This window comes from Hemicordylus capensis, chromosome 6 (assembly GCF_027244095.1).
Source record: "Hemicordylus capensis ecotype Gifberg chromosome 6, rHemCap1.1.pri, whole genome shotgun sequence".
In the NCBI taxonomy this organism is placed as follows: Eukaryota; Metazoa; Chordata; class Lepidosauria; order Squamata; family Cordylidae; genus Hemicordylus; species Hemicordylus capensis.
Window position 1 is genome coordinate 119,076,270 of NC_069662.1, and position 18,673 is coordinate 119,094,942.

General features: G+C 40.1%; 1 protein-coding gene across 3 annotated transcripts in view; it reads left to right on the forward strand.

The window, feature by feature from the left end:
* The first annotated feature begins 864 nt into the window (after positions 1-864).
* The window catches only part of IGF2BP3 (insulin like growth factor 2 mRNA binding protein 3), a 133,982-nt gene continuing 116,173 nt past the window's right edge, over positions 865-18,673 (forward strand). Inside the window, exons 1-3 of one of the 3 annotated variants that reach the window (XM_053266140.1) lie at positions 865-1,732; positions 1,963-2,140; positions 3,960-4,020. In XM_053266140.1, coding sequence (XP_053122115.1) covers positions 1,966-2,140; positions 3,960-4,020 — 236 coding nt within the window. In that variant the 5' untranslated portion in view covers positions 865-1,732; positions 1,963-1,965. Of the gene's footprint in view, positions 1,733-1,962; positions 2,141-2,981; positions 3,605-3,959; positions 4,021-18,673 lie in introns of those variants that run through there. The other 2 variants (XM_053266141.1, XM_053266142.1) reach the window with 2 other exon arrangements.

An 18,673-nucleotide genomic window follows, 5' to 3' on the forward strand; every position in this document is an offset into this window, starting at 1 on the left:
TAAACACAAAAATTTCCTATTTTCTCTACACAAAAATATAATGCAGGTGGAGACTGTCACTATTAACTAATAAGAGTACTCAATTGTTTTCCATGCCCATTATATCCCTCCCCTCCCTATTTATGCAGAATAAACGGCCCCTCTTACTAAAGTAAATTCTTAAACAAAACCTACTGGATTCCTATATATTAAATACAGTGCTGGCTTTCATTTCCGTATCTTTTCTTCATCTTCAGGCAACATTTTGTTTGCACTGGAACCAGGCTCCACACACTTTGGCCCCTCCCCCCACAAACCCACCATTGTGCTCTTTACAAATGGTGAAATTATGAATGGTTCCTTGAACCAAATGGGGGAGGAGAGGAGAATGGGGGTGGGGGTGGGTGGGTAGCTGGATGGAATCTTCTGTGTGCTATGGTAATTCTAGGGCAGTGTAGTCTAGTCATTCCTATTTTCTGAGCTAGAAACTACCATTAACTAGATTTAAAAGAAAAGGGGAAGGAAACAACTTGGGCGCGGGGGGGGGGGGAGTCCAGCGGAGCACGCTTTGCTCTGCCCCCTAAGCACTCCCACTTTTTAATCATTCTCCAACCGGCCTCCACCCCTTTTGTCCTTCGATTCATAACGTTGGGCGCTAGAGTCGCTGCAACCAACGTTCATCAAACCGCCAGCAATATTACCATGCAGGAAGGAAGGGGGTGGGTAGGTGGGAACTGTTTCAAGGAGACCCTCGTTTCGCCCTCCTCTCTAAGCCCCCCTCGGTCTTTCTCTGGGCTTGCAGCCAATGGCGAACAAGAAAGCAGACAGAGCCACCAAACACGAAACCGCAGACAAAAGTGGCGGTGGCGCACATGGATATGTCGGAAGACTAGTGTGGCGATCCTATTATTCTACCTAGTTTCCCGAAGAGCAGTAATCGCAACCCACCCAGCCACCCACTCAGTGGTGTTCAAGACACTTGGCCAAATCCTGTCGGGGCGAGGTTCCACAAACGACCCGTATGAGTCACCCCAAGGATCCTGAAGAAGGCTAATGGGTGGCCATTATATTGTACTTGGCCTCCGCTTCTCCCACGCCAGTCCGCTGATGACATTCTGTAGGATTTCGTTTGTCCAGATCATGAGCGTAAAATGCTACAGCAACTTTATGCATTTGAGAAAGTGCGTCTGTAGAGCAATCAAACCCGCAGCAAAAAGTAGTAAACAGGGGGAGGGGAGAAAGACCATGCGGTCAGGGCTCCGCGCCCATACCAACCTCCCTTTCTTAAAAACTTGAATTGGACAGCCAGAGTGGCTTCGCTTCTGCTTCTCCTTTGTGAGTGTGTATGAGCTTAAATCTGCTGCTATCTAATTGAGGCGTTGGGATTCCTCACGTGAGAAGTTGATTTGTAGTTTGAACACGTGGCTCATTCAAAAAGCCGGAATATTCAAGTGATTTTCTCTCCCCTCCCCTCCTCCCACTCTGGATTTTTTTTTATGGAGAGAGGCGGTGCCTATATTCACGTATTGTAACATTTTCATACTCCGCCTGCTGCCGCCAAAGGGGCTTGGGGGCAAGACAAAAAAAAAAAGTAGTTTCCCCCCCATCTCTCCTCCCTCTTCTTCTTCTTTTTTTTTAAAACCCGCCATCCTACTTCCAAAAGCGTCGTGATTTCCTCTATCTCTCCGGATAACGCAGCGAGCATTCAGTATTCCGATTTGATCACAAGCTTTTTTATTTTTTTTGAACTCCGGTGAGAGAGGGGGGAAAGAGGAGTGGGTGTGGGAGGGACGGATACAAGCTGCAGTTGTGATTTTTTTTTTTTTTAGCCTCCCCCCCTCGTATTTTGCTCCCTGGATCGTTTGAGGGGGGTGGCGGCGGCGGCGGCTTTCCCCCCCTTCTTGGTTTTGGGGTGGTGTGTGTTTTTTTTGGCAAGACGGCGTGTGTGTGTTTTAAAGCTAAGCTCTATTTTTAATTAATAAGAAGATGAATAAGCTGTACATTGGGAACCTGGGCGAAAACGTGAGCCCTCTGGATCTAGAAAGTATCTTTAAAGAGTCCAAGATCCCTTTCACCGGTCAATTTCTCGTGAAGACGGGATACGCGTTCGTGGACTGCCCCGATGAAAACTGGGCTATGAAGGCCATTGAGGCACTTTCAGGTGGGTGAACGTCCTCTCAATTTTAGCTACTCTCCTCTCCCCCACTCCCGTTATCTTTCTGGGCGCCATCCTCTTCGGCTCACCCCCTGGTCGTTCTGGTCTCCGGTATGTTGCCCCTGAATGCTAACATGGGCCGAGCTTGTAGGACTGGGCTGCACTTATTTCGTAGAGCTTCGGCTTCAGTAGCGCTATGTAAGGCCTTTAGGGGGGTTGGCGCTCAGGTTAGCCTGGGCGACGAGCTGGGTGGTTTGTTGTCCTCTCTCCTTCCCTCTCCCCACTTGCAACTCACACACGCTGTCAGGTAACGTGCAAACTGTGGGGATTTTTTTTTTTAAAAAGCCCTTTCCTCGTTGAGGAGGCGCAGGGCCGCCACGAGGCCGCATAGTTCTTTTCCTCCCCCCCCCACACAGCCCCTTTCCTAATTCTGTTGGGGTGGAGGAGAAGCAGTTTTCTGCAGAGGAGGAGAGGGGCTGAGACGCGCAAAACACCGCCAGTGCCACCACCGAAGAGGGAGGGGAGGCAGGCGCGCGCGCCAGGGCCCAGCCATCAGCCGCCAATTTCATGGCGAAGGGACCCGCATTTCTTCACACACGCAGCCACCCCCACGGGAACCTGTGGCCTCCCGAGCCGGTGGGGGGAGGAGGGCTCGTAGTGGGGAGAGAGCCAGGCTCCGAATTAGCCCGAAAGGCGGCTGGTGGGGGAGGGGGACACCCCAGGGGCGAGCCTCTACAACGGGCACAACGTGCCGCGTCGCAAGCCTGCCTGGGCGCAACAGCACGCACGGAGAGGCGAGCGAGTATGTGGCCACTGCCTCTAAATTGTGCGCCCTCTTCACTTGCCTCGGAGCGGCCAGGGAGCAGCTTCCCGCGAGGAGCGCCTAGTCGCTTTTAGGCTTGTTAAGTCGTCCTTGTGGGAAGGCAGTAAACGAGAATCCAGACTTCAGACATGTTATTGTTATAATAATAATATTATTATTATTGTTTTAAAAACAAAGCAAAACGAAACACACTACTTGTTTGCTTCCTGTACTACTTTGCCGTTCTCAGGGGAGGAGTGGTGGTCTGAGGGCCCGCTTCACAGCTGCTCCTTGACTGTGGTTTATTTCGCTTTCCCTTTGGCTCGCACACATACCTAGCGAACATGCCGCCCTCTCTGCTTCTACATCCTGTTTTTGTGCGAAAGGCAACTTGGCGGGCTGAACGGGGGAGGCTCGAGAGGCTGAATGATCTCATCTGGGTCCTGCTTTTGCTCTTCTCCAGTGTCCACCTCAGGGTTGATATGGGGAGGGAATCGCTGGCCCAACGGGTGGTAGTAAGAGTATGCATCTAAAAGAAGGCTTCAAGAGAGTGCTTTTCCTGGAGAAAGTGTGTGGGGGGACTAATTTTTCACTCAAAACCAGCAGTTTCTGTTTCCTCCTGACAAGTTATCAGAGGCCTGTTAATCTTCTCAAGGGGAGAAATACATGTATGTATATTGTATGTACATATGTATGTATGCAATTTAACATTTTTATATATCACTTTGGAAAACAAAAAATAAGGAAACTTCCAGCTTTTAAGAGTTCCCTCCTTAATGCTTTCCCCAAGCATTTATCTTGGAACTGGCCTGATTTAAAAATCGGCCTTTTGGCTTGTGGTTGTCATTCCCGCCATGTTTCTGTTGCTGCTGTGCAACTTTTGGTGAATGAGCTAACCTGTTGCATTTGTGTTTCCTGTACTATTTTACACTACTACCACACACAGATTCAGGAGGGGCCCTGTAATGGGGGTGGAGAGAGGCACATAACTCATTCTAAAACAAATTGTGTTTCTATTTGCAGGTAAAGTTGAACTGCATGGTAAACTCATTGAAGTTGAACATTCAGTTCCCAAAAGACAAAGGTAACTTTTTAGCTTTCTCTCTCTGAATCAAAAGCTTCATCGTTCAAAAGTGGGGTGGGTGAAGAAGCCTCATGTGAAGTTCAGCAGTCTGATTAAAAATGAGATAGTCAATAATATTGCTCTTATAAGGTGGTTGTGGCTGTACAGAAAGCTGAACCTCCTAGAAAATGAAGCCAATTTTTAAAAATCAGTTAAAGGTTTTTTAGATTATTACTTTTTTGGATGATAGTGGGAAATATTAAGAATTGGTGTCCTGGATTGTAGAATAGCATCTTGCACATCTGTCTGGCTTTGTTCTGGAATTGAATGTGATGTTGTGGAGGGTATTTGTAAAACTATGTAGAAACAGCTTTAGGTTTGGATATTCCCTTATCAAAAAATACTTCTATATAATAATGCGAGATTTTTTTTTGGTGACAAGATGCAATTTATGTATAACTGACTTTTTGTGTGCTTTGTGAAGTAAGCTTCACAAGTAAGCTGAGAACTATAGCTTCTATGAGTCTGATGTACAGAAAAAGTGCTTGAATCTATATACCAAAGCCACAGAGGAGTAGCCTATAGCAGTTCAATTTGGTTTTTTAAATAAAATTGTTGAATTAAGTTATCACGTATTCTTGGTTGTCTAGAAAGCACAAATACATTTAAGACATTTTTGTTTTAAACAGTCTTTAGGCATAAATAATGAAATTATTTATCTTAAAGAGACATGCATTTTTGAGGCCTACAAAATAGATATTTGGAACTGTTAACTGCTGATTGTTGGGTATCTGAACTGGGGAACTAAAATTTGCAAGGCTTATTAAACAAAGTATGGAAACTTCAGTTGGATTTGTGTGATTATGGGATGGAGACAATACAGTTTTGGAGAAAACTTAACATTTCTATGGCATGTGTTATGTTCTGGCATTCATTCTGGTATACTTTAGTAATACTTCATATGTGCTTTCATGCTTGGTTTGCAAACTATATTTCTACAAAGAAAATAAGATATTTCAGCTTCTTTACTGGTATCATGTATATTTGTACTGTATTTACCTGAATCCAAGACTAGATTTCCCCCCCAAGTGTTTTGATATTGGAAATCAGGAGGTTGTCTTAAATTCAGAGTCCTATTCCTTTTGAGTAAATGCAGGCATAACCTGTATTTAATCTCCTTTTAAAGGGGGTTAGCTTAAATTCAGAGTCGGCTTCTATTCAGGTAAGTACAGTACTTAAAAAAGTCATTAGGAATAAGTAAATGCTTTTTAGATACGTACCATGGAAATGTTGGAAGTCCCATCAGATGTTTAACATAGGCATCTGGATTCTTAATGGGATGTAGTTCAATTTATTAATTATTATTTATTACATTTTATGTCCCGCTCTTCCTCTAAGGAGCCCAGAGCGGTGTACTACATACTTAAGTTTCTCCTCACAACAACCTTGTGAAGTAGGTTAGGCTGAGAGAGAAGTGACTGACCCAGAGTCACCCATTGGCCCAGAGTCACCCAGCAAGTCTCATGGCTGAATGGGGATTTGAACTCGGGTCTCCCTTGTCCTAGTCCAGCACTCTAACCACCATACCACACTGACAATTGACAGTTGTCAGTTGTACTTGATCTTTTCAGAGATGACTGCATGAGTTCTGTTACCTTTTAGTAAACATAAATATTGCTCGAGATACTACAGATCACAAGTATATCTTATTTTATAAATAAAATTAATTTCAGTTGCATTGAAAAGTATTTCTCCAGCTTTATTTTAATGTATGTAAGTGTAAAAAAATCTTGTAGCTCAGAAAACATAATTGTAGGACTTTCATATTATGTTGCCCTGTTACTAGTGAGCAGTAATGAACATATGAAATCCTAAAATTTTAAAGTTCTCCCTTTGTGAATTCTCACTCTTCTTTTTATATTCTTTACTGCTTTGAATGTATAAATATTATTTGAAGGAATGCTCCATCAAGCATCTTGTTAAGAAACAACATGTGCGAACACGTTTAAAGGTATTTTGTAATGAGCTGCTGTTCATAGAAACAGAATTTTCTGCTAGAAATTTGCTAAAATATGTCTATGATAAAACATTCTTGGTGGAAATGGCTGTAAAGACAGAAAAGCATTGTTATTAACAACCTCTGATATAGAAGCTAAATATTGCAGTCCGTGGGCACTTGGGGAAACAAGTCCCACTGAACTCAGTGAAACTTACTTCCTATTAAATATCCTGTAAATAATGACCATAAATATCAAGCTAATGTTTCAAAAGTGTACAGTTCTTCCACAGTCTGTGTGTGTAAGGAATTGGCTTTCTGTGGCATGGAGTTATCCTGTATTGTCTACCAGTACATTACTGTCTCTATTAATTGGATAAAAATCTTTAGAAATCCTTTTAATAGAGCGGTACTTAAATTATTGTTGCTTACAAATGTTTGCAGAGTTCAGGTAAGTACATCTAGAGCATATTTTTACATCTAAAGGTATATCCAGTAAGTGGTTATGCTGAAATTCTAGATTACCTTTCTTGTTCTAAGGCAAGGGTGTATGCAGTTGGCACCAAGGGGTCTGGGACTAGCTTGGTTGAATAAATGCTTCAGTTAGATTAGAAAAAAATGGTTGGACAAATTAATTGGACAGAACCTTTTCACAGAAAAACAGCTATATTCAATAAGCTGCATTTGTTAAAAATGTAAACGGAACTTTTCTTTTGAAAGCTCAGAGGAATGTGCAAAACTGTATTTATCTTTATCTCTGTGTTGCAGTTGAGGCCAAAGTTCTGATCCATTTAATGGTAGAGCTCATCCATAGAACAGTAGTCAGTGCTCTGTAATTGTAGATCCTCCCCCACCCCCCATTGGGTTTGGTGAGACCATGCAGTCCCTATAAAGCTGGCCTGACTGGTTGTTTAAAGAAAATTTTAAGGCCCAGCAATCACTGCATTCCAGCAGTTTGGGCTTCTAGATTGAAACACACTTGCAAAAGCAACCTTTGTACCTGCTGTTCAAGACAGTTCAGGGTTGTGGTGCTCTAGAATGCTCATTTAAATATTGAGACAGGCAAATTGCGTTATGTTGTTTGTGAAAGGGCTGGATAAAGAGAATTGTCTGGATAGGAGACTGAAAGAGAGAATACTTAGAGGAGGGAGTGGAGAGAAACAAACTGTTTACAATATGGCTCTAGCCAGAAGCTGATTCCTGATATACTATGGAAACCTCAATGAGACACAAAAGGAATGTAGAACTTTTGCATTTATGACTTCATGGATCATAGAAAACAGCTAGATATTTCATAGACGCATAGATAACTTCATTCAGAATTTGGAAGCGACATTGTAACAACGCTGGCTGCTAGTTGCACATTACAAAAGAATGTGGTGTATTCTTAGCTGTTATAATCAGTTCCCACACTTTTGGAAAAAATTATGCAAAACAAGATGGAACATCCGTATTGGAAAACTTCATGTGCAAGCCCTTTGGATACTCCCTAGCTTGCTACAAGAACAGCTGTTATCTTGTGGGGTAGTATACATATTGCAGACTGATTATTCAAATAGAACTGATGTCATTTGTTGTGTGATGGATAGTTTAGTTTGGGGGAGGGGGGAGTTGACACTGACCAGCTGGGGGCTGCATATTGAGTCAATTCTTGAGGAGATTCTTTAATATTTGCATGTTCCTGACACTTATCCAAAATTAAAACGTGTTTTGAACTATTATTGCTTCCTAGAGGTTAAGTTCTGATCTACCTTTATTCTTTGGGTTTAAAAATGAAATCCCAAGTCTCTCTAACCTCATAGGAGTAATTATTCCATACTTGAACTAATATTGAGATACAATATACAGACTGAGTTGTGTTGTAATTAGCATTGTGCATATTTAGTGTCTTACTGCATAATATAAAATCTGTCACATTTTGGTTTACTGAAAATAAACAAAAAACAGTGTCACCACTGGATAAAGGTTCTGACAATATGGGCATTATCATGGGAAAGTAGGCTCAGCATCCAGTCATACTTCAGGAGAGGAAGGAAGAGCTCAAACAGGTATTCTGGTTGGGAAGTGTGTAGGGAGGGGATTTTGTGCACTGTATAGCTTTGTGTTGTCCCTGTAATATCAAGTTCTTTGCTTCTTGCCATTCATGCTTCAGCCCTTTTCCCTATTCTTTGTTGACTTAATGATTGCAAAATATACTGTATTGCATTAATTTAAAGCAGCTGAACTGCGAAAGTGGTTTTTAATACTAAACCTGTAGCTTCCACACACTTTATATAAGGCAATGATAGCAAAATAATCTTTAAAATTACATGGCCTAAAGAAAGGCGACTGTTTTATAAAATGATAGCTTACAGTTTGGGTCATTATATAAAAGAAAAAGCCTCAACTGTGTGAAAGCATGATGTTTTATTTTGGCAGGGTTTTAAGTGATGCTTACTCTAAAGATAATGCAAAGTTTTGGTAGGCAGAATTGGCCTTGTCTATATAGGCAGTTGAAACTCCACCCCACTTGTATTGTTTCTACAAAGTGATATAAAAGCGAAATATTCCAAATTAGAATGTAAGTCACGGTATAGTTGGAAAAAGACTCAGCGGGAGGGTGTGCCTGTGGTGCAGAAGATTGAAGGTGGACCAGGAAGATAGTACGGTTAGAAGAGGAACTTTGGGGAAGGCTACTCCTAATGCTTTGTTGTAATAAGAGGACAGGATTGACTATAGCTAAGCCATCCCCAACAGGTAGTATTGCTGACTGCTTTTTGAAAACTTACAGTTAATAGTTAATTCTTTACAATTCTTTACAGTTAATTCTTAACATTTAATCTAAATTAGTTTTCTTTACATTTAAACACACTGTCCTTTTCTTTGTAATAGATTTAGATAATGTTTCCTGTTTATGACAACTGTTGAACCAATTTACACTTTTCTTCCTGATAGAAAAAGAAGTTTTATTTATACTCTGCTGACATCTTGTACTCTAAATTCCTTGGTCATCTTACTTTTGCTAATCTCCATAACTTGCAAGATAAAATAATAGTTCAGCAGTTTTGCATCAGAGTATTAATAATGGAAATGAGTGGTATTTGTTCTGAACCAGAGTCCAGTGACATTTTTAATTGCCTTAGCAAAAACTTTCTGTTCAAACCCAAACATTTTCTGGATTCAATTTCAGACCATCTTTTCATAATGGTGTCCAAACCTAAATTCAGTCCTAATGCATGTCTGAGTTGGAACAGAAAACTTTTGCTAGAAATATAAAATGTTTAGAATAAGCAGCATTCACCTGAGAATTCTTAAAACACTCAAATGTAAAATTGTCAAACTGCTAATTCGTACACATTTATTATTCAGAAGGGTGGTCACCAATGATCTGCTCCACTTTCCCTAAAGCCAGGAGATGGGGAGGGTTCCAGGATGGGCAACTGTCAGGTACCTGGTCTTGCCTTTCCTGCCTCCTTGTGACTCTAAAGTCATTGGCTAGGAGGAGGGACTAGAATATGTTTGGATGCATCCATGCATCCGTGTATCCTTTTTCTGACAGGGAGAGAGCCATTGGTACACTAGGTTTATCTGTTCGGGAAATGAACCAGTGTGAGTGGCTGCAAATGGTTTGGACATGTGGACTCTCTACGAGATCTGAGGGAGGAAAACCACACCGGCATGGCAGTCACTGTGTGGTGTTGCATTTTATTCGTTGCATTAACCCAGCAGAGCACTGTGCATGCTTTGAGCAATGGGGCCAGGCTTGGTTACATGCAGGTCATTTTTGTTCATTGATGGCTTATAAATTAGCTGCAGTTACCCAGGAAAGAGATCTTGGGGTCATAGTAGATGGCTCAGTACGTTGTGCTGTGTCAATGAAAAGCTATAAAAGAATGTATTAGGAATTGCTTTTAAAAAGTAGTTGAAAATAGTAAATACAAGCATAGACTTGTGACAAAATGTTGTGGAGGGATGCAGGGAAGGCAACGAGAAGCAAATATTTTCTTTGTCTCTCTCCCTTGCCCCCCCACAAAACCCCTCTCTTACTTTCTGACTTCATGGACACCTTTCCCCTAAATTGAATCTTTGCTTGAGGAGAGGAGCTGCAGTAGCAGCAGCTGTACAGCTCCCATGATGGCTTTGCAAACCTAAACATGTATGAATTGCTTTCCCCTTCTTTGGCTCCAGAAGACACAGAGAATGAACACAGCAGTTTCGTCCCTTGATTTCAATGCACTCCACTTCCATAGTGGCACAATTGCTGAAAGGGAGAAAAAGAGCTTGTTCCCTCTCCCCATAAACAACCTTCCTGTTCACCTCATCTGAGACTGCCCCCTCCTCCTCGTCTATCTCTTTTTTTCTCCCCCCCCCTTGAATATTCTAGCTATGAGAGGGAATGCCCTTTTACAGCTTGGAGGATTTTGTTGGTTGAGGGTCAGATTGAGCTCCTTCACCTCAATCTGCAGGTAAACAGGGAGAAGCCTGATTTATCCAATAGTGCTGCTTTGTTTCCTGCTTCAGAACTCATTGTTATGAGGTGTTATGATGTCTGCTATCCTAGAAAGTTTTAACAAGTTAGATGTGGCTATCTCCATCATGCTCTGTTATGAGCTTCCAATGGGTAGCTGAGTTAAAACTGTTGCAGATGCTGCTGTACTGGATTGATCTGTGATGTGATCCTAATCCTTGGTTCACCTTTTTGGTTTGCATTCATACTGGTGAGGCAGTGCTTCCTGCAAGTGTATTTGTGAAGATCTGTATGTATGAAAATGTGTGAATTTGGTCCTTAACATTGAGCAGCACTTTATAACTGAACAAGGTCATGCCGAGTTCTAAACTGATCGCCTATGTTGATTATTGTAATCCTTAACGCTGTATTTTAAAATTGTTTGAAGTGTTCTGGTCCAAGACAGAAAGCTAGAGAATCCTTCTGAAGACCAGCTTCCTGCAGTAGGGCAGAATTTTTCACCTTTCTGTTCTGCAGAACTGCAGGTTGCCAAGATGTCCAGAAAGCAGATATCTCGAGTTGACTGAAACATGGATTTAATTTCAAGATATAGGGCAAGATCCACACTAAGTTGTGACTCAAGTCCCATTAATTTCAGTTGGACTTGATCTGGATCATGCCCATACATTTTAGTTGATCAGTTATTTGACTGTGACTTGTGAATGTGCTGACTTCCTTTATGTGCATTTGAGCAAACGTCTTTTAATGGAGAAGTAACTAGTATTGAAACTGCTCTGGTACAGATGTCATCACTAACTAATGCACCATGAACAATTCATATATTTTAATGCTTTGCAAAAGTAATACATTCTGGAGGTTTTTAGTAGATTTTTCTCTGTATTGAAGTTGAATGTTAGTGGGTACATGATCATATCATAGAGAAGACTGAGCCTTCTCTACGGCTGCCCAGGCCTTTGGAATGCACTCTTTGTCAAAATAAGAGGTTTTCCATCTCTGCCTTTTTAAAAAGACCCTTAAGATGCACCTGTTTTCTCAAGCTTTTAGTTAAAAATATTTTTAAATTATTTTAATAGTTTTAAAAAATACAACCATAAAAACAATGTATACTGCCTAGGGATATACAGCCTAGGGATACACACATCAGGTGATCTATAAATATGATAAATGTATTTGTTAGAAAACTAGAAAGCAAAACAGACAAAAACAATAGTCATATAATTTTGGAACTGGCTGAGTAAATTGATTAGTTGTCCCAGTAGGATTCTTGACTTAAGCTTCCTTTTGTGCAGTACTTGGAGAAGTCCTAAATCTTTCTGCACTAATTTAGAACTGGACAGGTGTTACCACTTCAGAATTAGAATCTGTAATCAGCACAACTACATGTGAGTACAGGTGGACCTTGCTATACGCGGTCCTGACAGCCATGGATCCACGGTTGGGCAGTTTGTCACCCAACCTTGGTATATGCTGGGAAAGGGTTAATTTCCATGCAGCTGCAGTTTTGGGATGGCCGAAAATGACCTTGTGGCTCATTTGTTAAAAAAATTAATTCTGTGATTTTCCACAGAAAAATGGCGGATTTTGGACTTTTGGGGGACATTGCTGGACAGCTGAAGACCCGTGGAGCATGGGAGGGCAGTTTTTTCACCGTTTTAGTGTCATTTTTCCCCATTAGCAATTTTTCCAGCTTCCAAGAACCCAACCGCACAAATTCCCATTGCCTCAGTACCTTGGTTGTAGCAGTGAATGGAATCCAAGAGTTTCTGCCCGCTTGACAAGATCATCTGAGGGGGCTCTGCTGACAATGAGGGAGGCTAGATTGTCGTGCACTCGGGACAGGGCCTTCTCTGTTGCTGCCCCCAGGCTTTGGAATGCTCTCCCAGTGGCCATTCGCTCCTCAGACTCTGTCACAGTTTTTAGGAAGCTGGTTAAATCTTGGCCTTTACATGATTGTTTTATTGCTGCTTCTGCGTGTTTTTATCCATGTATAGTTTTTGTATTTGTATATTGTATATTTTAATACCAGATTGTTTTTATATTTTTAGCTAAATACTCAAAATTCATTTTTATTATGTGTGTTAACTTTTGTAAACCGCCTTGTGATTGTTTTTAATGAAAGGCGGTATATAAATCTAACAATAAATAAATAAATAAATTCCCTGTGGATAACTAGGCCTATCTATATACTGTTGGTATGCTAGCTGCAGGGCTGGTGCTACCATTAGGCCAACTAGGCAGTTACCTAGGGTGCAGACCTCAGAGGGGAGCAGAGTGTAGAGTGTCAATGTGTTAAGAGTGTGAGAAACCAGAATAATGTGTAGAAATATGAGGAAAAAAACAGTTCATTGTTTTCAACACTAACGATAATTTATAAATTAAGTTTAACTTAATTTATAAATTATAAAGAAAAAAATCTACTGAAGATGTACTTAAGGCTTGCAAGAATTTGGAAAAATCATTGATGTGTAATGGAAACAAAGATATTGATCCTGAAGATCTGTGTTGTGAACTTATAGCAATAGCTCGAAGACTTCCAAAGTCTATGCCACCACAAGGAGTACTTCTCTTCATACTACAACAAAAACTCCTGGATAATGTGCCTAATGTTTCCGTTGCTCTAAAGATCCTTCTCACACTTTCAGTATCTGTGGCAAGTGGTGAATGTAGTTTCTCAAAGCTCAAACTTATAAAAACTTACATACGTTCAACAATGTTGCAAAAGAGACTAGTTGACTTGGCAACTATATCAATTGAACATGACCAGGCATCAGCATGATCTGATTGAATTGGTGACAAAATTTGCAAAGGAAAAGGCATGCAAAGTGAGATTTTGATGTGGCGTTGAGGGTTGTGTTGCCCTTGGCAGAGGTACGTGCTCTACTGAGTGCCCTTCTAGTTCAAAATTATTTGTGAGCCAAAATATTTTCTTTTGTATTTGAGGAAGATAATCAAAAATTGATGTATTACCTATTCTTGTAGTTTAAAATAAATTTAGCAGTTTCAAGTTTTGTGCTTTTCAATTTTTCTACAAAACATCTGTTTTTGAAAATTGAAGTTGAAATTTTTTGTTTGGTGGGGGGTGCAAGTACTTAGCCTTGCCTAGGGCACAAAGTAGTCTGGCACCAGCCCTGGCTACCTGTATGTTTGTAGTTAACTGAAACACTTCATCATCAAGAACTCCTCTTTAAAGAGAGTCTGGGGAGGCTGTATTAGTGAGCACTTTTGATTATGATGCCTTGTCGGTAGAATTTGTTTCCCTCTTTGGTCAAATAAAATATGCTATCTGATATCTATTTTTCTCTTGACTAGAAGACCGTTGTGTGCAGATACAAGCCTTCTTCAGTGAGAGTGTGATTTGCTACTTTATACTTTCTAGTCTTCTGGTGTGCTTTGAATTTCATTATTCTTTGGTAGCACACAAATAGATAAATGTAGAACAGCATTTCTATAAATATAGGGTTAGAAGAGAGTTCGAATTAACTATTCAAAATGATGTAGAAAAAAAAACTTTCTAGATAAGCTTTCCAGGGGTCTCAGTAAGAGCCCTAGGGAACTGCTTTTTAATTATTACAAACATCTGTGTGATTTTCCTCAGTCTTCTACCATAAATATTTGTAATACTTTCTTCCATACTGGTATTATAGTCATTGAATTCTGAAAAGATAAGACAAAGCTTTAATCTAACCCAGTTATCTGTAGATGAGGCTGAAATGGCACTCTCTTGACCCAAGTGATATTTGAAACCATAATTTTTTAATTGGGGTGTGTGTATATAATATATAAATATAGGTTTGTCTCCTGCTTTTGAAAAATGTCGTTCAGAAGGACTTCTATATAACAATTGCTGGGAATGTGGCAGATCACAATGTATGATTGAATAGGCGTGTTTTTGCTCTGTGTATACACATTAGGAAGCTGCAATATTCACCCATGAGGATCTACCTGTGGAAATCCCATAAATATCTAGGCAACACCTATACATATCAGGTGGTATAAAAATATGATTGATAAATAAATAGCTTGACAGTTCTACATTAGGGGTGTGCACGAAACATTGTTTGTGTACTGTTTGAAGTTTGCAATGAAATGCAAAACATTTCAAACACTTGAAACAATGAACGGCCAAAATGTTTCATCAGAAACTGGTTGAGTCGACTATTTCAACAAAACAAACTCAATATGTTTTGAGTGTTTCAGCCATAGGGAACAAGTGCAGCTTGTTCCCTATGACTGGAACAAGCTGCACTCAGTGCATGCACACAAGTTTTGCATTGCAATTTGCAATGCATTTTGAATCCCTGCCTTGCAAAACACTGCAGAAGCACACGGTAAAAGCACATCGGTCCCTCCCAACACAGAACACACTGTGCCAATGGGGGCACAGTTGCCCATGACTTGATTTGTATGATAACAAGCCAACCAAGAAGCAAGGAGATCACAAGCTAATCAGAAGTCAGTGCCATAAAACTAATCAGTAAGGGGAAAACAGGACTCCATAATGGTGGTTGAAATGGGGTTGTTTCATTCTGAGCTTGAAACAGGCTCTTTGTTTAGAGAGTGTCTTACTTCAGGCTCAAAATGGTCCATTTCGAATCGAAAAGTTTTGACATCAAAGTTCTGCACATCCCTGTTCTACGTTAGGATTTTGTAATGTGAACTGGCCCTCACCTTTTTAGCCTACTTTCCTTAGGAAAAGTAAGGTTATGAGATCACCCCTCCCCCGCTCTTATCACCCTCTCCCCCGCCCCCACCAATTTCGCAATGCCTGGATCAATGTGAACCAAATCGGGTAGAGTTGTAGGGATGACTCAAGGTCATAGTTTGTAATGATGTTATCTACACCATTTCAAGATGGCAGACACATGCATGTTTGAGGCACAAGAGGGCAAACTTGTGAGGATAATTATCAAGGTTATAGTGAATGGAAAGTAGAAAGATTATTTCTTACCAGAACAACTTGTTTGAAATGTGAAATGCTTGAGAGATGCAGTTTTAAAATCGCTTCATTGTTTACTGCTTTTGCTTAGAACTTTGTTATCCTGGAAGTAGTGCGCATGCACAGAGATAAGAATTGATAGTAAGCTTTAATACATTGAGTGTAGGTTATATTAAGCAAGTCTTGTGGTGTGTACTTTTCTTTTTGCCAACTATCTTTTTTTCTTGCTCAAGTCTTCAAGGAACTTTCTAGAAAGTTTTACAGTTTAATAACTGAAAAGTTGTCTTTTCGTAGGCTGATATTGGGTGATGCAGGCTTGGTCTACGCATGTAACACAACGAGGTGAAAAAGTCCTGAGGTGTTCATTTCAGATAGGGCAGATCACATTTTCGAAAGCAATTCCCCTTTGTGGATTGTCTCCCCCTCGCCCCCCGCCAAAAAAAAGGGCCTGCTAGTTGGGAAAACTAGCACAGTAGAACCATACTTATGTGCTAGGTCTTTTTTAACCTACAGGAAGCTTGGTACATGGGAGATGAATTTAAAAAAATATTGCATTGCCTGTCTATCTTCTGAAGTGCCAAGGTTCATTCTGTCACCTTATTCTGTGTATGTAGCCCAGGCCTCACTTAAACCATTTAGGCCAGTTTTGCTATCCTCTTGCCTATTTTTGCTTCTCTTTGTGTGTAACTTCTAGACCAGGCATGAGCAACCTTTGGCACTCCTGCTGTTGCTGAACAGTTTTTTTTTGTGGCTGGAGATTATGGGAATTGTAGTTCAGCAACAGCTGGAGAACAAAGTTGCCTACTCATGTTCTAGATTGAGTCAAGTAAATTCGGTTTCCTCTTGCTATGGGAACATAAGTAATTTGATTTTTTTTTAAAAAAACAACCTTTTAATTGTACAGATGCTTAAGAGGCCAATAAGATGCATCTCTTATTACAAGAAACAGATTGTCTAGCAGAATGATGAAAGATGGGTGTGTGCAATGCTTTGCGTCCCTGCCCCACCACCAGTGGCTAGGGTTGCTTATGATGTAGAGTTCTAGTCAGTCTTGATTCCTAGTCTTTTTAGTAGGAACACTTTTTTTGATTTACATGCAAACAGAATAGCTTTGATTGTCTTAGGCAAGAAGGACTTGACAGTGCTATAAATGGGAAATACTGAAATATTTGTAACGAAAGCCTATTGACTGTTAATAGTCCTTTTGGGGATATTGGTTGCACTGAAAATCTGAAAAACATGCCAACAATATTTTTAATAAGAACATGTCCTTAATCTAGGGGTTCTCAAACTTGGCTCCCCAGCAGTGTGTTCTCTAATTTTTTTCTATCTGTGTGCGGAATGAGTTTTTTAATGAGCGGCAGTATCAAAGCAGTGTGCGCGCATGTGCATTTGGAATGGGGTCTTCTTGATTCAACTTGAGCGGGATTAAAATTAACTGAGCTGGCATCAAAACTTGTGAACATGTGCACATGTGGGACGCCTTAGAGGGAACACGGTTTCCCAGATGTTGTTGGACTTTAACTCCCATAATTCCCAGTCACAATGGCCAAAGGCCATTTAACCCATTTTAAAATGTCTTTACAAGTAAGAAATCTATTTGTGGGCAGGGGGTACTCATTCCATTTGCTTGATCAGAATTGGAACAGAATGTTCACTCTTACACTTTACTGAACTCTTGGAATGTGTGTTCAAAAATTGTAACATATCGCATAACAAAATAGTAAAAACTATTTTCCAATAAGACTTTACTATTTGCACTGAACATTGGGTGCTCAAGTTTGGAATTATTATAGTTTATATATATATAGTTTATACAAACCTAACAAGTTGATTTTTTAAAAATAAACTAATTTCTGACAGGCAGCAGAAATGGCAGATTAGATTATTTTAAACAAATAAAGTAGGTGTTTTACTGTCCTTCCACTTGGCAACGATATGGAGGAAAGATTTTTGAAAAATTCAATATTGCATATTTTCAGTTTATTCTTGAAATAATTCAGAAACAAAAGTATTGAATCCATTGTTAAATTATACGCTTGAACCTCCCTGGTTAATGTTATGTGAGTTTAAAAGTTGTCAATATATTGTATATTCAAAAATGCTTCCTCCATAGAAATAACATCTTAAATATTGAACAGTTCATGTTTTTAAAATGGCAAAACAGCTCCTGGAATGTGCTTCTGTTTTGTTTCAGAGAACTTTCTAGTGCGTTGGAAAGTGCAAGCTAAGGTTTTAGGTGCAGTGAAAATACAATGGTGCGTGTGAATATAATTCCCGCCCCCCAAAAAAATTTCTAGTCAGTTATATATAGGTATAGAGGCTGAGTAACAAAATAAAAACATAAAATAAGATCACACACAGTTGCAATAGCATTTGATATTTTTAGTGTTCTTAAAAATGGTTCATATGTAACAACCTAGCTCAGGGGGTATTATCCATGTTTGAAGGGCTAGTAGGGTAATTCTGCTCTAAAGTTCTTGAAACAGGTAGAAGATAGTGAAGAGACTTGGCAAGTGAATGACATCCACTAGCTATCTAGTTAATACTTAATGTGCCCTTTAAGACTGGCAAAACAATATAACGACTTTAATGAGAATGGTTTTGATTAAAATGACATAAATATGTGGCAGGAAGCTCAGGCTGGAGCTGCAAACCTGGAGCATAATCCAGTTTAAGATTTACTTGGGAGTATGCCCACTTGAACAGAGTGAGATTTACTCCCAGCTAAATCACTGTATGTGCTGCTGATTTTGGAAAGTGAGACCTCCATGTGTACTTAAATCTCTCCCATTGAAATCAGTGGGACTTAAAAGTGCATATTGGAGCAGATTGTGGTATAGGATACCTTTATGCTTTTTTGTCTCTTAGAAAATGGAAGGGAAAACAACATTTTCAAAACAGTATGAATGTGCTGCGGATAACTTAAAATGGATGTCCTTTGGGTTAGTACATGGCATTCAGGCATTACCATTTAGATGCAGATCATGATTCTAAAAAATGAGAAGAAATTGCTAAAAGCTAATGCCCTTGAATATAATTAAATAGTATTAAGATCCAGCAGAAAATGTTAGTGTGTATCTGAACCTGCTTACTGGGCAAAGAGGCACCTTTTAACGCTGGATTCCCCAACCTGCTGTCCTCCAGATGTTGCTGAACTACAATTCCAATTATCCCAGCCACAATAAGTTGTAGCTGGGGGTGATGGGGATTGTAGTTCGGCAACATCTGGAGGGCCGCAGATTGGGGAAGCCTGTTTAAATGTGGTGATTCTTTTTATTTAGCAGGGGGGGGA